The sequence below is a fragment of the Homarus americanus genome, unplaced genomic scaffold, assembly GCF_018991925.1.
Source record: "Homarus americanus isolate GMGI-L3 unplaced genomic scaffold, GMGI_Hamer_2.0 scaffold48016, whole genome shotgun sequence".
NCBI lineage: Eukaryota > Metazoa > Arthropoda > Malacostraca > Decapoda > Nephropidae > Homarus > Homarus americanus.
The window spans coordinates 3,542,090-3,561,167 of NW_024755055.1; the positions used below are offsets into that span (position 1 = coordinate 3,542,090).

At 39.2% G+C, this 19,078-nt stretch overlaps 1 protein-coding gene and 4 non-coding genes across 5 annotated transcripts; 2 read left to right on the forward strand and 3 right to left on the reverse strand.

Moving 5' to 3' along the window:
- Nucleotides 1–12,911, reverse strand: LOC121856215 (sodium-coupled neutral amino acid transporter 9-like). Its single transcript, XM_042351571.1, has 13 exons — nucleotides 12,858–12,911; nucleotides 11,743–12,047; nucleotides 11,088–11,156; nucleotides 10,674–10,821; nucleotides 10,168–10,265; nucleotides 9,256–9,413; nucleotides 8,085–8,264; nucleotides 7,437–7,643; nucleotides 6,519–6,631; nucleotides 6,307–6,405; nucleotides 4,653–4,757; nucleotides 3,300–3,541; nucleotides 1–2,777 (listed from the first exon to the last, which is right to left on the reverse strand). The coding sequence occupies exons 2-13, from the start codon at nucleotides 12,039–12,041 to the stop codon at nucleotides 2,606–2,608; spliced, it is 1,890 nt and encodes a 629-aa protein (XP_042207505.1). The 5' UTR covers nucleotides 12,042–12,047; nucleotides 12,858–12,911; the 3' UTR covers nucleotides 1–2,605.
- Nucleotides 12,912–16,134: 3,223 nt separating this feature from the next.
- Trnat-agu lies at nucleotides 16,135–16,207 on the forward strand. Its single transcript has one exon. It is a non-coding gene; the product is annotated as a tRNA-Thr (tRNA).
- Nucleotides 16,208–16,752: 545 nt separating this feature from the next.
- On the reverse strand, nucleotides 16,753–16,825 carry Trnat-agu. The gene has a single exon. It is a non-coding gene; the product is annotated as a tRNA-Thr (tRNA).
- Nucleotides 16,826–17,377: 552 nt separating this feature from the next.
- Nucleotides 17,378–17,450, forward strand: Trnat-agu. The gene has a single exon. It is a non-coding gene; the product is annotated as a tRNA-Thr (tRNA).
- Nucleotides 17,451–18,356: 906 nt separating this feature from the next.
- Nucleotides 18,357–18,429, reverse strand: Trnat-agu. Its single transcript has one exon. It is a non-coding gene; the product is annotated as a tRNA-Thr (tRNA).
- Between the last annotated feature and the right edge of the window lie 649 nt (nucleotides 18,430–19,078).

Genomic DNA, 19,078 nt, shown 5'->3' on the forward strand with positions numbered 1-19,078 from the left:
TAAAATACAGTACAGTAAACACTCCTTCCATAAAATACAGTACAGTAATCACTCCTTCCGTAAAATACAGTACAGTAAACACTCCTACCGTAAAATACAGTACAGTAAACACTCATTAAAAGGAACTACATCCACAGCTCCTATTTGTAGTGCTGCAGTTCCTATCACAGTACTTAACTCAGTCACCTCGTCGCCCATACCAACAGCCAGGGAGCGAGTAACATCTTTGTGACCATCTTCCTTCATGGTCTCGACTCTCACTGTCAGATGTACCTCACTTATGTCAAGTATACATCATTTAACTTTATATTAATCCTAACTAATTCCAGTGATTATTATCTTTATTCTGATTTACCGGGTAAGCGAACCTTAACTTGACTAATTCCAGTGATTATTATTCCTGATTCTGATTTAAGCGCATGTTAAATAATTGTTACCAATACATTTTTCTATACCTCTTTTATTCTTTCTATGTACAGTCGCAAACAAAGGTCCTGTCCCCAATCCAAATGCTCCATTAAGCCAGAGATTCAGACTCGTGAATCCGAAGCAGTAAACATTGATACATTATTCTGTCCATAAATGCTTCAGATTCATGAGTCTGAATCTCTGGCTTCATGGAGCAGCAAAAGAGGCGACCGGACTCTAGTTTGTGACTGTGCCAACGTCATCATCACTTGCATGGATAGTCCCAGCATCAGAGCGAGCCGTCACACGGAGAACCTCCCATCGACTAAAACCCTAAATAAATGCACATCTAAACCTAACGTATAAAACAATAATATCAATTTATGACAAGAAATAACCTGAATAAGCTGAAACTGAGATGCTACTCATATCACACAAAGAACTAGGAGACTTAGAGAAGTACTTTATATATCACACATTCTGTACTTCTCCAGGGTCCAGATGGAGGAGGTCTGGAAGATGTTTATTCCTTGACAATGAAGATTTTAGGATGTATCTAACTGGCTGACTAAAGCTTAAGTACAAATATGACATCAAAAATTATACTGAGATTCTACCTCAAGCTGATGCTGTACATTCAATTAACACCAGTTAGGAGACAAAATTACACTGAGAATCTACCTTAATCTGATACTATTAATTAGAACAAATTAAGATTGGGTGAACGTAGCTAATAAAGGTAAAGTCTCAGTACTGTATAATTATTCATGGTTTTTACTTATGGTAATTTCTGTACCCGAAGCTCACGCCAACCAGTTATGGTAGGTACATTCCCACATCTTCAGGCACGAGGAACTGGCCAAAACAATCCTCTGTGAATCAAGACTCCAAGCAGGCACTAGCATGGCTTCCCTATGAACACTAATCTTCTAGGATCGTGTAAGGAAGTTGGCAAAATAAAACGACACTATTTACCATAATTACAAGAGTACAGTAACTGGTTATGTGGGCCCCAGTCTTAATAGGCCCCAAATCTAACTATTAAAATTGGGGCCCCAAGACCTAAAGAACCCCAATACTAATGGGTTCTAGTCTTAATGGGTCCCAATCCTCATAGACCATAAATTCAATGGGTCTAAAACCTATGAAATTGGTTAAGTTGGGCTGGGTGAGGTTAGGTTAAGTTAGGCCGGAGCACAACAAGACGACGGACCATTTGAACTGCAGCCACTACAAGATGTACGGCAGGTTAAGTCAAGATAGACGTATCACCGAAACATTTACACATTATGTTTAATTGTTTTTCTCCTCGTAAGTCTCTCATCTCTGGTACCTAGTTAATATTTCTGACACTAAACTGAATATATTAAAAATCATGTGAAGAACCAGACCTCCCTAGCTTATTTCACAAAATGATGAACGCCTTCCTTACAGGACGCCATTTTTAATAGTATTTTTATTTGACTAACGGCGGACGATTTTATTCAGCTCAGAGGCGACGCTGTACACAAGAGGTTAAACACCCTAATGCTACCTGGGGAGAGTCAGGTTTGGTTAGGTTATGTTAGGATGGTTACTTTTACGGTAAAATAAGCTGGGTGCTTAATTTTCACGTTATCTAAATATTACTGATAAAAATAGAACAGATTTACATAACTGAACACACTTTACAATCATTTACGTAACACTGAACACACAAATTAATCCCAGAGAGACGGTCGATTGGGAAAGCTTTTGGCTCGGCAACTCTCTGAAGCTTAACCACTGACGTAAAGAACAGCTTATATTGTACGGTACCTCTATGGAAAAAATTATCAGATATTCTGTAAAAAAAAAAAATAAATCTGAGTAAATGAGATTGTAATCCTTAACAGTTATTTGGATGATGTAAAATATAATTGTTTAACATTAACCAGTGCAGTAGGAATGTTAGATAGGTTTGTTCACAATTATTTATGTATATCTCTGCTGGTTGGTTAAAAATACATAAATCAAAAGCAAAAATATATCTATAATTTGCTCCACCACAATATAGAAATTTTTATATAAAATTTATATACATTAAATTTATATATACCTGTACAGTACAGCATATCAAATTTATATATAAAATTAATATATACCTGTACCCTGTACACCCACCAAATTTATATACACACACACATGTATATAACAAATATATACCAAACTGAGACATTTACTCTCCAATAAGGAACTGACTAACAAAATTAACAATACCCAATAGAATGATGCCAAAATGTATGACAAATTGATACCAGTGGAGTTGGTCTTGTGAGTAGAGAGCCACCAGGTACGTGACACAAGGGAGCATGAAGATGTACGCCAGGCCTGAGATGGCACCAATCCACCTGTTGATATAAAACGGCCATGAAAGTGAGGAAGTATTAATGAACCCAACTCACGGACCACAACACCCACGTAATTCGTCCGAGAGAAAAAATAAAAAAGTCACTTGAAAATTAGACACCCAAGCTTATTTCACGTGATGATTAAAACACCTTAATGCCAGCCTAACCTAACCTGACCTATCCTAAATTAATCTAACCTGACCTAATCAAACCTATCCTAACTTACCCTAACATGACTTAACTTCACCCCACCAGGTTATTAATAAAATTTCTCTTTCATCAGGTGAAATAAGCTGAGCCAAGATGTCAATTTATTGGTGATATAAAGGACTTTCACCTGTATACAGTTCGTAGATGGAGGTTTCAAATCTAACGAACCTTTGATATAATAGACATTCTTCTTCATATAGTCCATTAAATAGAGGTCTCACTGTACTGTACTCGTATAAAACACCTCATTCCTCTACATAACAAAACCATAAGACAAACAAACCTTCACCGGCCAATAATAAACGTACGTACCGGATGATAAATCCAATGTTAGGGTAGAGTATAGCCACTAAGACAGACAGAGTTATGAGACACACGTTGAGGATGCTGACGCGCCACAGCTTAAACTCATAGCTGGGGCCCATGAAGTACGTGAACAGCTGGTTGCGGATGAAGAAGCCAAGGAGCGGATACACGGTGAGGATCTGGAAGAAGAGGAATCCACGCACGACCGCCAGCACCACATCATGTGGGGGAAAGTTGTCCAGGAAATTCTGAAATGAGGTGGACGGTTTATTTATCTATTAACGGGTTGTATTATGTATATTACTGTGTTGTATTTCATGTATATTACTGTATGTATCAGGTTGTATTTTATGTATACTGTATTACCAGGTTGTATTTCATGTATAAATTTGGCAACACTTTTCATCATTATTATTTACCCACCTTAAAAGCTAATCCCTATTATGTACACAATGGCTGTTACCAAGAACTATTCAGATTCTCCTTAACAATAACACTTGTATGTTTCAGAATGTTTATACCAAACAGGTTTTCATTCAACGTAATTTAGCTTATAAATGTTACAAACCAAATATGAATAAACGTTATGTAATTCTTTTAGTAGTTCACCCAAGTCTGGATCAACAAAGTCACCACCAAGCATTGTAATAATGTCACTTGTCTTTTTCAACCTCAGACCTTTATCAATGACCATAGTTTCTGACACAAATATGGTCTGTTCTCTCTCTCTCTCTCTCTCTCTCTCTGATAATTTTAAGCATTGAAGTACGAGTCTAACTATTGTACCAGCTTTGTTACGCTCTTGACCACTTGTGTACGGGGTTCCCTCTCCGCTGAATAAAATCATCTGGTGTTGGCCAAATAAAATATTAAAATTGGTGTCCCTATATTGAGGGGTTCAAGACCTTAGTTGATGGAGTTCAATAACAAAGACTTCAATTTGATGTTTTTCACCTTATGTTATGATAATGAACTGTCCTGTACGTCTGAGTAGAGTTTTATCTTAATAATCGAACTTAATAAAATATGAAATACTTTAATAAAATATGAAATACTTATGATTACCCGGTCAAACAATAAAACCAAATGATAAAGTTAGTTAAAAAAGATAGGAAAAAATAACATCAATTAACAATGCAGATATGTCTTCCAATTAAAAGATTATAATTACTGAACGTTGGGGTGAAGTTAAAGAGGAACATATCAATAAATACATCTATGAGAATGGTTAAAGATGACTGACAGTGAACGACGGGAGAGTCGACGTTGGTATAAAAATTTCAGCCGCCTGGAAAAAAAATTTACGGATGCAAAAAAAAAATGTAATTAATAAAAGGACAAAAGCCAAACACAACTTACATCAACAACACAATACTTCGGTAGAGGAAATGTGACGTAGAAGAGTACACCAATGGGTATGTACGTCGCTGCAACCAAGACGTAGGAGATAGTAAGGTCTCGTACCTGAGAAATACACCAATAATCAGTGGTGGGCACGGCTCCGCTAACCGCCAATTAGCGAAGATAACTTTCTCGTTAGCTGATTAGCGTTTTCGCTAACTTTGGAAACCATTTTGGGTCTGCTAAATTTAGTTCCACTAACTTTAAGTCCACTAACAAAATTTATACATGTTTGTTTCTGTCTGTTGTAAGTGTGTGACGCCGCGACGCGTGTCTCCAACAGCCAGTCAGGCACGCTTGGCTGACTGCGTGTTAGTACGTGCAAAGATATCTTGAGGGCCAAGAGAGCCACCCTGTCAGATGGCAACTTTGAGAGACTGATGTTTATGAAGGGCAACCAGCATCACGTCGATGCGATGGAGAAGGCCCAGCCACTGCAGCCGGAATGAATGGAATTTTTCGATTATTAAAGTTTAATACTTTTTTTTACAGTAAATAAAGACTGTCAGTATATGTTGAAAGAATCATAGAATGTAATTGTAAACTAAAGTATAATTTCATTTCTCATTTATTTGTTAACTTATTAAGGATTTTTTTGTGTCAATATATTTGGTTATGCTAAGTACTGCATAAGTTCATAACCAGGATGTCATCCAAGGTGTGCGCCAAACAAAATTTTCTAAAAACTTTCTTTTCATTAAAGTTTAGAGTTTTCTGTTTATTTACATGACTAAGACCAACAATAAGTTATATAAAAATGCACTGGTATAATGTGTGTGTGTTTGGTATTGCATATTTACATGAATAATGAATAAGGCCGATAGGTTGTATGAGAATGCAAATTAATTATTTGTGAAATTGTGTACAGTGTACACCTTGATAAGTTGATCATCATCTGATCTTGGCATGGTGCTCTTTGCTACCTATGCTATACAGTACTATAGTTTTTGGATTCGTTTAATACTTTCTGTCTTTTCGTACAGTAAATAAAGATTATAAAGTGTATGTTGAAACTTGAATGTAAACTAATGTTTAATTTCATTTGTTCATTTAATTATGTGTGTACACCTTGATCATCATCTGGTCTTGGCATGCTGTACCTTCTTGGAAAGCTCTATGACTAAGCTACAAGACAACATATGAAAATTTCAGCTCTAGGACTGTTTTAGAGCCCCCCCCCCCACCCCCCATAAACGAAGAAGCCAAATTCATATAATAAAAGTTAGCGGTTAGCTTCCACTAATTTTTTTAGCTGTTTAGCGTAAGCGAAGTTAACTTTTTAGTTCGCGGATTAGCGGTTAGCGAAGCTAACTTTTCGTTTAGCTGTGCCCACCACTGCCAACAATATGAAACTTAAATTAATTACAATAATATAGCTTATAAGACATGAATGTAAAGAAGATATAGGAAATAGTTCTGATTTATGTCTAAGTCGTGAAATATGTTAAAGAAAACTTAGTTACTTTACTAGTTATTACAATGTTACACTTGCTAGGAAACATACATGGATGTGCACTGCATACAGACACACACAGAAATACAACTCACATATGCACACCCACACAACAAACACACTGTACATGCACACCAACCAACACACACACATTCTTACATTGTTCTCCTGGTGTCTGTTGCCCTGCATTATGGTGACGACACAGTTGTGGATGAAGTAAGCCAGAGACAAGGTCCCAGTAAGGCACATGAAGGTACCCTGCAATGGAACAACAATGACTATGTACTTTATCCCAGGTGTGCTTTATTCCAGGTGTACTGTATCCCAGGTATAAGTTACATCTAAAGCACTGACATGAATGAGCTTCTGACCTTAAACAGAGGAACATAGAAGTCATCCCTTGGGTCCGTGAAGTTAATGTTGATCCCCCAGACGGCCGCCTTGGACACAACAAACAGGTACATCACAATCACAGAGATCGCACCTGTAAACATGAAAATATTCTTGTTTATCAGTGGGAAATATTGTCAAAAGTATGAGATACAAGTCGCACGGATGGGCAATGATGAATCAACGAGCCACCTGATTGGTAGTTAATATAATCACTCTTGCATGGGCGGCCTGAATCAAGAACAACACAGCCAATCACTTTGTTCTCTCCACTTGCTATACAAGGTGTGGTGGTGAGATAAATACCATACAGCAACAGTCTCCTGCCCCAAGAACATCACCCAGTCCACCCAGCTGTGAATTGGGAAGTGAATACAGTCACATGCATTACTGGCCACACTGCCTTACTGTGTACTGAAAAGAGGACAACAGTACCTCAAGTTATAAGAGATGTGTTCTGTTGTGGCTTAGTACCATGAGCAAGTATCATTAATCCCTCCCTAACAGTGTTTAGTGAATCTTTGTAACTAAATAATTTACACCATCAGGGAAGTTGTTGTTTATCTTCACCAAAATGTCTAAGTTATACCTGAGTAAAAAAGACATAAATGCTAAAACCAAACTCCATTTTGATATGGAGGACATTTCTCAAGTTCCTGAAAGACATGACATTTTATACAGATATACTGTAATACCATATGTCTCACTATATTCCTTGTTAGGGACGTTGAATAAGTATTAAGTATTGGGAAATAAAAAGTATATTAAAAGTTGATGGCTGGAGTCACCATAATGTATGAGATGACAACCAAACATTGTGTCAGCCATTGTGGATCTTCTCATTTATTAAAAGTCATACATTTAATAATCTATAAATCTTAATTCCTACAAAAACATACCGAGAGAATTGAAGTAGGTGAATATCTTGGCATCGCGGAGATTGAGAATGAATAGAAACGGCAGAATAAGGTACAAGGGAACAGTCAGATCTTGTTTCCACCAACGATGAAATTCACTCGGGTCTCCTGTAGTGAGATCCTCAAGGGTTATGTTTGGAGGACACAGCAATGTATTGGAGTCATTGTGTATTTCACCATTGATGCTATCTGAAATATAATACAGGAATTAATATTATGAACCTCAACCTGCTCTCAGGAAGATCACATTGATTCAGTCTTACCTTCAGCTATGAACTTGACCTCACATGAAGTCTGTGTCTGGCATTGCAAGGATGGATCAAGGTATTTCAGTAACAGGATTCAAGAGTTGCCAACATCTGCTCTAGATCCACTCTTGCAATGTACTGACGAAACAACTTCGGTGGAGCATCAACGTCCGGCACTGCCAGTAACATGCAATAAAACTAACTTAAAATTTCTAGGAACAAAAACCAGATCACATGATGGTTTGGCACCCTACTCTATTTCACCTGATGATTATACATACTAACACTATCTGGGAGGGTTAGGTTAAGTCATCTCAGTTTAGGTTGGGTCATGTTAGGTTGGGTCATGTTAGGTTGGGTCATTTAGACCCTAAAGACTTACCATATATTATCTCTCCAGTGTTGAAGAGGAAGTTGGACATAAGGACCCAGTAGACAACCTGCGCCCCGACCAGAGTGAGCACTGAAAAACTCACTGTTAGGCCTTCTGTCAGTTTACCCAGGGTTCCCCCCAGCAGCTGCAAACATACGCGACTCAACTCCTGGGACGGACCTTCCAAACCTGCATGAAAACAGTCATATACTAAAAATTCTATAAGAATGAAATTAAAATATAAACTCCTCCAAAATTCTATTAAACTGGAGAATCTACAACTAATAAGTAAATACTCTACCTTATCCCCTTCACTATGGAGATGCAACTTTTAATATTTTCTTTGGTTAATGCCAGATGATTTTATTCAGCTCAGAGGCATCCCTAGACACAAGGGGTCATATATCATTAACCCTTTGCTGGCATGTGCCATGACTGGTGTGGTACGGAGGACTGCAGTACACTAGACATATCCTGCTACTGTTGCATTATATTGTTTGTGGACCCAATTTTATCTTCCCATACTGTACTTGGTCTTTGCTGAGCATCTTTGTGGAGCCTATTGTTAACTGCCCCAGGGAGGTGTAGGCCATTCGTCCATTAGTATTAGCTGGACTATGGTTGAGACAAGATGTACCACTAACACCAGCCTGCAGCACCTCAAGCAGGAGGAACTTGACGCCATCATCTATGGTTCAGGAGACAAGGTTGACCCCCTCATAGATAATGACAAGTGATCTATGTGAATACTGTACAGTGACCTCAAGATCTGACCAGTGATTTTAGTGAATCTTTGGACAGTTAAGTGTTTTATTTTTTACTGCCATGACCTTTACAGTATTGTTAAATGTACATTACTTACTACTATAGTAAAATTAAAAATTTCCTATTTCAAAATGGCATAAATCGATAGTTGTACTTAATTATCAAACACACCACTAATCAGCACCTTAGCTAATGAGGCAGTTGGTCTGCTTTTTGTTATAACCTTCATCGTCCAGTGTCAATACAGGAAGAAACAGTAGTACCCGGAGAAAACCTGTGATGACTGGCAGGATCACACTGGATAACACCCTCCCAACCCAGGCTGGGGATCGGACACTACCACTGAACCACCAACACAACACAAATTTTATAAACTGAAATTCAAGTAAAAGGAATAAAACAGAAGACGACTCACCCATGGTCTTCTGCAGCGTGAGGAGCCGTATAGCAGTGTACAAGGACAGGCCTGCCATACCCAGCATAATGATGAGCCCGCCAGCAAAACCAGCCTGACCAAACGCCCACGGCATCGTCATGAGAGACGTACCCATCATTGTGTTCCAAATGGCAATACTGTAAAATTACATGAACCGAACATCAACGATAATAACATAACAACTCCACCTAACATCAACACTGTAGTCCTGAAGCTACACAACCTATTACTGTACTGTCAAGACTGATTATGTAATGAGGAACTTACTACAAATAACATTAACAAAACTAAGTGAAAAGAACTTATTTAACACATTGATGGTCAGAAATAGATCAACTGTAGAAACAAAAGGACACTACAGGTACTAGAAATAAGCTTCTGGTGGCTTTGTTACCTTAATGTTTACCATTGTTTGTATACCTGCCTTGTCTACATATGCTGAACTGTATACTGTACCTACATTGTCTATATACAGGCAGTCCCTGAGTTACGACAGGGATACGTTCCTGGACCCTGATCATAAGTCGATTTGTTCATAAGTCAAGACAGTGTTAATTCCATAGTTTGGGTTAAAGCACAACCATGCCCATACAAAACAACAATCATATCCCATACATAACAAATAATGTAAACACTGTAAATAAAGTAATGTTAAACAATATAGAATAATGAAAATAATGTAAAAAAACTGGGATTTTAATGACAAATTTCTGCAATGACTGTATTGGGATCCCAGTCATTAGTGCGGGTGACTGTAAGTAGGACGGCTGTAACTCGGAGACTGCCTGTATATTCTGTATGTTGAACTGCATACCTACACTGTCTATATACATCCTGAACCGACTGTAAAACTGTACGAAGAGTTAACTAAACATCCATCTATCAACTCACATGGTGATATGAGAAGCCTGTTTGCCGTCAGCATCTGGTATGTGGCCGGGTATGTACGGCAGGAACAACTGTGATGGAACAACGTGGTCTGGTATCACCTGCAAGAGTCACACTTCGTTAAGGACACAGGTAAGTAACGGGACGGCGAGAGGTCGTAGAGAATGACCTCATAAATAAGAACCTGATGATGTTACTGATGATGATGATGATGATGATGATGATGATGATGATAATAATGATGATGATGATGACAATAATGATGATAATGATGATGGACAATGTCTATTATAATGACTTTGGAATCATTTAAAGTCTGCAAATACCCCTCCTAATGCAACCTGTGGGTTAGGTTAGATCAAGTTTAGATTAGGTTAGATTACATTAAGGCAGTTTAGATTTAGTAAAGGTGAAAAAATAAGCTGGAGTGTCTAATCTTCAGGTGATCCGATAAACTACCCATGACACAGCCCCCCCCCCCCACCACAGTAACTACAGCACCACCATACCAGCGCCCGTTCACTTGGATGGACGTCCGCTCGTAGCCTTGAGTAATATCTGTAGCGGGTGTAGAGGTGAGCGTCGTCACTGGTGCTGTCGATGGTCCGTGCACCGCTGGCTGAACTACTGCTACCGACAGCATGATGGAACGGTCTCCTGAAACAGCAATAGATGTGATTACAATACAACATTTACAGTACTCGTGTATTGTAGAAGATGATAACAAATTTCATCTACCAACTCAATGACTCGTGGAAACCGTCAAGCCTGATGTCACACACGTTTTAACCCCTTCACTACGGGGACGTCATTACATCATGATTTTATTCACCAGCGAGGAGACGCCATACACCGGTGGTTAATAATATCCTCCCAGCTGTTCTGTTTGTCCCTCCAGCAAGTATAAAAGATCCACAACTCACCTTTTTGGTCTATTATCTGACGTGTAAGGTGAAGGTCCAACCGTGGTCGACCAAGAACTTGAATAGAGGCTGGAAAGTACAATGTCACAATAAAATATTACATTAAACATAATATTTCTCTATGATCTTCCCTTTTTTAATACGAAATATATCAAAAGAAACAGAAACCTAAGGAGGAAATGGTCAGACAATAATGAAAGACTACAAATACTTCCTAACACAGTGGATCTTTTATTACCCTCATCTCCAGTCACCGCCAATTGTTGAGTTGGTTGTAAGGCAAACCAGATAAAACCTCAAAACAAAAGACTAACGTATTTTAAAGTAAAGACGCACACAAAAAATTAAAAGTGTTATATTGGATTATTTAAACACATATTTAGTGACGTCTACCTACAGTAAGGGCACCCCAGCTTATTTCCCCTTTAACTAATCTACCCTAACCTAATCTACCCAACCCTTACCTGACCTAACTTAATCTACTATTAGCCCCCAGTTTATTCCACCTGATGATTAAAAACCCTAAACCTAACCTAACCAAACACCCTGGCATTAAGGTGATATAAGATGGAGTGCTGATCTTCATGTGAAATAAACTGGTGGTGCTAATCTCCGTGTGGTGATAATCGTCTAATCAACGGCATCCTCGACTAACCCTGAATAGGAGGATGACGGCCTCAGCAGCGGTGAACGTTCATCAGCCAGTCGGGGGAAGGAAGCCGAGGGGACGGGATGGTTGTGGTCATTGTACGGCAGGTTCAAGACGGGCTTACTAGTGGGTATTCTGAAACCCTCCCGGTCTCTGTATTGATTCGGGTCTCCGTCGCCGTCCTCCGTCTCTTTGTTCTCCGCATCCCTCGAGAAGTCTATGGTCGGGGCCTCCTCGATGTCTCCTCCATTGAGTAGAATTTCATTATCTCCTTCCAGTGACATTTCTCCTTCATATTTGTCCATCACACCCTGAAAAATTAATGATCTTGTGAAGGTTAGGTTAGGTTAGGTTAGGTTAGGTTAGGTTAGGGTAGGTTAGGGTAGGTTAGGTTAGGTTAATATTACGGTGTTTAATCATCAGGTGCAAGAACTCAAACAAACAAAAATTACATTACTTATATCAATTATTTGATATTTCTCTTAAATATTAATTATGTGTGCATTCCATCATATAATTAAGATGTTATTTTTACTTCAACGTACGGATTGTGTCGGAAAATGGGTAGTCTGGGGGTCGGCCCAGTCTCTATTTCAATTAATCCCATATGTTCTGTTATTTCGTTTACGCGTTTCTCGTCTTACGCGGACCTCGACGGGTTTAACTGAGACTATACTGTACTGTCTTTTAAGGGTATGTTGGGGTTCCCAGCTACTTTAGTAATGCATGTAAAGGTGATTTTTGGGATGAACTAAATTCTGAGGTTAAAACATCTAGTCTACAACCCACCAAATGACAACTTTCATAATAACTTTCACAACTTTCATACAGTAATTTCTGCTTTATGTTATGTAAACAAATTTCAAGAGTAAAACGAGCCATTTATGAGCAGCACCCGGTGAAGGATTGGCCTGGTTCACTAAGTCTACATCACACACTATACCCCGCCATGTGACCCACACAATGGACTGGCCTGTGGCAGACTAAGAATATACCACCACATCCTGTAAATAAGCTTTTTATGATTAGTCTCACAGATTTCACGACCAGATTATGGTTTATTTGATATATATATGATAATAAAAGGCCGGTAGAGGCTAGGGGTGAGGGAGAGGACTGACCTGGGTGACTGTTGCTACGCCTCCCCCAGCTGACTCTGTTTACCTCCACCCAGGGTTGCCAACTCGGGTTTCAAATGTCGCTAGGCTGGTACCTAAAAGTAGCTAAATGTCGCTAAATCTTCCATGGAAAGTCGCTAGCTATTATTCCTCCCCTTCAGTAATTTGATGCAAATAATATTTTCATAACGCCGACTATAATGGACGGAGTATAAATAAAATGCATTATGTAAAAATAAAAATAATATTTTTTTTAAAGGTTAATGTGCACACTTACCTATTATTCAATAGTAATTGCATCCCAGTCCTCTTGGTAGTGTGAACAACTGTAGAGCTGGAAGCATGTGAAGTGCTTGGTTCAGGTTCTCTTGTAACTGTATACCTCCACAGTCCCTATCTTTCTTAAAATATCACTAGGAAGTTCATAACTTGCACAACAGGTGTTCTGTCTTTTTAACCCATACTTTATTGTAAGAATTGCCTTTAATGTAGATAGTTTCATTTTGTTGCGCAATTTTGATTTCACAAAGTTCATATTACTAAATGTGCGCTCTACATCTGCGTTTGAATGCGGAAGAGATAAGGCAGCGAGTGCAATTTCAGCCAGATCATGGTAAGGGTTTTCACCTGTCGCATCTCTGTAATTTGCCACTTCTGACCACAATTTTAGGGTGTTAGATGCATGGACGGGCTGACATCAAGTGATCAGAAATAGACGTGTCCCTCCTTCTGTACCAAGACCCGTTCAAATGTATTAAACTTTTCTTATTATTTATTGTCCCTGTAACCCCGTTGCTATATATTATGGCTCGAAATTAGGAAAACTGAGTTTTCATGGACAGTCCAAAAGTATCCAGAAAGTCGCTAGATTTCTGTGGATATCTCTAGAGTCGCAAATCGCTCTAAAATGTCGCTAGAAAAAACAAAAAGCTCTAGATCTAGCTACAAAGTCGCTAAGTTGGCAACTCTGACTGGTTGTCGTACTCCGCCAACACCATTATAAAAACCTTAAAAATAACTCATTAATCCATTAATCAAACTTAATAAACTAAGTAAATTTAACATAGATACTATATAATAGTCTCACTTAAGTTAGAACAAGGTTTGGTTGAGTAATATTGTCTGTAAAGTTAATAGTACTGGGTCCCGCCAAATTCCTCCAGGCCAGACATGTTATCGTTTAGCTCTCTTATCGCTGTATGTACATATTTAAACAAATATTTACCTAATGGTCACCCCAACTAATGGTGATCATATCAAAGAAAGGTATGAATGAGGCCAATCACCTGTGTAGGATCCCTCCTTTGTTCTTGATTGTCCTGTAAAGTTGCAGGATAATTTCAGTAGTGTTCCGGGACTGACAGCCATAGGTCATGTCTTAGCTACTCTCTGTCGGTAGGTAAGTATTGGGCATGTACTGGCTCCTGATGTATCTGTACCTGTGCCGTCACAACGCTCTCTGGCAAATTGTTTCAAAAGTTCATAACCTTGACCCTCAAAAAGTTTGCCCTGCCAGTTTTTTTTTAACTTGTTGCTTCTTCAACCTTAAGTTGTGACCCAATGATCTAATCTCTTTGTATAACCAGGGTGCCGTAGTGCAGGCATTAGTCTGGTGGAACCTTTGGACATTTTCAGGCATCTAAGAGGTCGACTGTTCCAAACATACATACAAGTATATTTTTTACTTTTATCGGCTCGTATTTCTGTGTTCCAGATTTATGTGAGACGTTTAGATACAGTACCTCAACAGGGGGTATTAATGTATATACCTTTCAGTCTGTATATTTGATGTATATTCGGTATATATATTAAGATAATTAAATCAATGTCAACTTGTATGACGAACTATCTATCTATGTATAACCTTTCAGTTGCCTTTAAACTGACAGACCATGCATGTAGCACCTTATTTTGATGGACAGGAAGAAACAAATAATCTTATCTGAGTTAACTTGTCTGTCCACAATAGTTGTCAAAGTCCATGATCACTGTATCTCGCTTAACACGTCTTCATTCATACTTTTAGTTTGTGTGTGTGGCAAAAATGTGTTTATTTATATTAAACTTTGAACTCTATAAATATTATTAGTTATGAACACATTTAGGGAAAATTATTGCCGAGATGTAAAGTGCTTCTGTCATTAAAACGAACATCAAAGGGAATTTATGAACACCCAGTACCCGAGGCGGTCAGTCACTTTGTAAACGTAGCGTGTGACCTTCCCAGTCCTTACAGGTGAAGGCGGAAGTCACTGGATGCTGTACTGGACAAATTTCTTTTCTTTACTTTTATCCTCTTCGACACTGATCGGCTCGTTAGCCGCCCGGGCGATCGGTCACGTCTCTGTCACGCACTGTTAGCAAATACTGGGCATGCACCGGCTCCTGAATGTACCTGAACCCGCTCCAGTGTTGGTCAAGTCTTCTCTTGAAAGAGCTCACACTCGGTGCCGTCACAACACTTTCTGGTAGATTGTTCCAAGAGTTTACAACCCTCACTCCGAAAAAGTTTGCCCTCACAGTTTTCTGGACTTGCGGCTTCTTCAATCTTGAGCTGTGACCCCTTGTGGGGCAGTGTCCGCCAGCTCCAGGTAAGGACACTCAACTGAGTAGTGCCCCCTCAGATGCTTATACACCTAAACTAGGTCCCCCCTTGCCCGTCTGTAGTATAAGCTAGGCAAGTTCAGGCGCTCCAATCTCTCAGGGTAGCTGGGGTGCTGAAGTGCAGGCACCAGTCTGGTGGGATTAGTGCAATTACTAACCTTATTACGCGCTTAAAGACCTTAATTGTTGAAGCTCAGTAATAATATTATAACAACGTTCAACAAAAAGGTATTTAACATTACACTGGTGAAATGGGAGAGGATGAGTTAAAGATAAAGGAATGGGGTGAAGAGGAGAGAGGAGTGGATGGGAGAGGGAGGGGTGAAGAGTGGGAGGGGTGAAGAGTAAAAATAAAGTTTACTCATATTTACCCACAGGAATCCCCCATTGGCATCCTTCAAGGGCAGGATGCGGGCCTCACGTGTCCTACAGGATATCTGGTTGTCGAGAAGGTGACGTGAGGGGCTAAATTTTCCCTTCAATTTCATAGTAAGTGAAGGTATCCAAGTACGTTAGATTAGATAGATAAATAATGATGATAAATTGGAGAGACAGATAGATAGATAATAACTAGATAGGCTCCTAATGAGCCCCAGTTAGGTTGGGGTCTATTAGGACTCTCTACTGGAAATAATTTATCTGGTGGCTTTATCTGACCTGAGTTGACCTTATAGATGCCTCCATAGCTCAGTGGTTAGAGCGCTGGTCTAGTAAACCAGAGGCCAGGAGTTCGATTCTCCTTGGAGGCAAAATACGTAAAAGGAGACTATATTTTCCTATTATGAATCACCTGATAGTTACTCCATTAATGGCTGTTCAATTTGGATGCTGTTATCGTCTGCAGATTAGCCCCTCCAGCATATTTCACCTGATCATTAACAATCCTTATGCTACCTGGGGGTAAGGGTAGGTTAGATTAGGCTACGCTATGTTAAGTTAGGTTACGTTAGTGTGGTTAATCTTCAGGTGAAATAAGCTGGATGCCCCTCCCAGCTTACAGGCTATTTGGAGTCGTACACTACAGGAGGTGAGACAACGATAACAATTAATTCATACAGATAAATTAACGACCAATACAGATCACCACCACGAGTAAACCACAAAGAATCATTTAAAGATTACTCACACTGATTATCTCACCTTTAGATTAATCAACCTATCCTAATCTAATGCTAACTTAATCTAACCTAAAGCTAAGCTAACCTAACCTCGCACCCCCAGGAAGCATAAGGGGGTGAGTCAAGCTAGTGTGATCAGTAAGAGGAAAAGTGTACACAGTAACTCCGACGTACTTTGCCTCCAAAGGGAATCGAACCCTTGACCTCTGGTTTACTAGACCAGCGCTCTAACCACTGAGCTATGGAGGCATCTGTTAGATTACTACAGGTGTTTGAATGTATCTCTCCTGCTTATCGTTAACAACACTCGAGATGGGGAAATAAATATATATTTCGTAAAATCGTCAAACAAGTTCACATTGTTTCATCATACACGTAAACAGTGTAGATATATAAACGATGGTTAACAGTAAGCTGATTCAACCAAGGATAACCTGACAGTCATAAGCGTATTTTCATTAGTTCCCAGGACACAGTAAGGAAATTTGACTGGCAGCGTCCAGCGCTCGGCAAAAGACTCCCCGGGCCAGAGACGGTGTTCCGAAATAGTGGTGGGAAGGGAGGGGGTCAGGTAGACGATATCAAGGACTATAAGAGTGAAGAAATTGAAGTAATTGAGAGAGAGAGAGAGAGAGAGAGAGAGAGAGAGAGAGCAGTAGTTAGCGGGCTTACTACCTTGCTGTTGTGTGTACAGTATGACTCAAGTGGCTACACACACACACACACACACACACACACACACACACACACACTTAATGATCAAAAACATGTGACACACCTTTTACCAATTACGTGGACATTGCCTCCATAGCTCAGTGGATAGAGCGCTGGTCTAGTAAACCAGAGGCCAGGAGTTCGATCCTCCTTGGAGGCAAAATACAGGTACTTGACCTGGTTTTGTGCTGAAGGATGTGTGGGTGGTGGACCCCAGGGCAACCCTACACCGTTCTCAGAACATCACTGTCTTAGTTAACTTATTGTTTCCTTTATTAATGACAACCATTACAGGTTTAGGTCAACTCTATTTCTAGTTCATATGGTACACAATTGTACGTCCAGTCGCTCACGTTTACACACAACAGGTAAAACGAAGGTGTTCATATCGTGAAAAAACAACATTATCTAACGTAAGGTTTTCATGGTATTAAATAATGATTACAATGTGAGCCGCTAGATGACGTAATTAATCAAATGACTCAAGACGTCACTGATGACTGACTCAACGTGACCGCCGTGCAGATAATAAACAAACACGTGTTCCACTAACACTATGTAAACACTATTAGTAATGGTGAACGTTTGTTATGTTTTGGTAAACCTTATAATCTAATACTACAAGAACTAAAGGGACCAAGACTCTTACAAATATTATGGAGGAAGAAACGGAAGGGGTAGGTTAGGTGAGGTCACAGGGGTATTTAGTGTACCCTGATTCCTGATGAACTAATTGAACACAAAATAGACGAATATGACATGAAAATTGGAAGACTAGTATTTAAATGGAGTAATTTAACACAATTTAGAACAATTTAACCCTAAACACATTAAATTTACACACAGGTAAGTACTATTTAAGGGGGAACTGTAGTATATAAATTGGGTAAAGTCAAATTCGAAATGAGGTGATTCACCAAATACAATGATTAATGAAAGTAAACATGGGTCGTCTTTTTGACTGCCTTCATAGCTAAAGCACATGTTGTTTACAAACACTGATAACGTAAACATCCAGGGTCACGAGCGGCGTCTGGTAGTTGAAAACGTATGCATCGCATTTTATTGCCTCCAAGGAGGATCGAACTCCTGGCCTCTGGTTTACTAGACCAGCGCTCTATCCACTGAGCTATGGAGGCTCAAATACTATTATAACAAGCTATAAAGACTAGACACCTCAGCTTATTTCACCTGAAGATTAACCACCCTAACCTAACTTAACCTACCCCCTCCCCAGGTAGTGTTAAGGTGAAATAACCTGAGGTGTCTATCCTCAGGTGATCCTCTAAACCAAACAATTATTTTATATAATTTGTGGTTATGTTAGGTGGTAGTGGGTCAGGGTGTTATATATGAACACAATACGTTAGTCTAAGCCTACTCAAGGTTCCTAATCCCTAAATAGCACACCCTTAAAGATAGACTTAATCCCTAATGCATCTTCTCCCCCAAAATATATATTACGTTCCCTAAATCCCTTTCGTAATTCAAAATCCCTTAAAACAGTTTCACTATCTTTAAACAAGCTTGAATTCCTTTAAAGTTGAATTCGACTCTATTTTTAAGGTGTTCACCCCTTATGTTTCTGTTTTTTTAAGGTAAGAAATGTATATAGATTATTTTTTACCCCATCTTAGGTCCACACGTACTCAACTCCCCCACACATGTTTGTATACTGTATTTGAATCTATACAGGGTTTTTTTCACACACACACACACACACACACACACACACACACACACACACACACACACACACACCCATCCAACCCCCTCTCAACGAAGTCA

Coding starts and splice junctions, on each gene's coding strand:
- LOC121856215 (XM_042351571.1), bottom strand. CDS start 12,041: ATGGACAAATATGAAGGAGAAATGTCACTGGAAGGAGATAATGAAATT. Junction 10,822..11,087: donor TCAGATAATAGACCAAAAAG/GTGAGTTGTGGA, acceptor TTGCTGTTTCAG/GAGACCGTTCCATCATGCTG. Junction 6,406..6,518: donor TCTATGTTCCTCTGTTTAAG/GTCAGAAGCTCA, acceptor GTTCCATTGCAG/GGTACCTTCATGTGCCTTAC.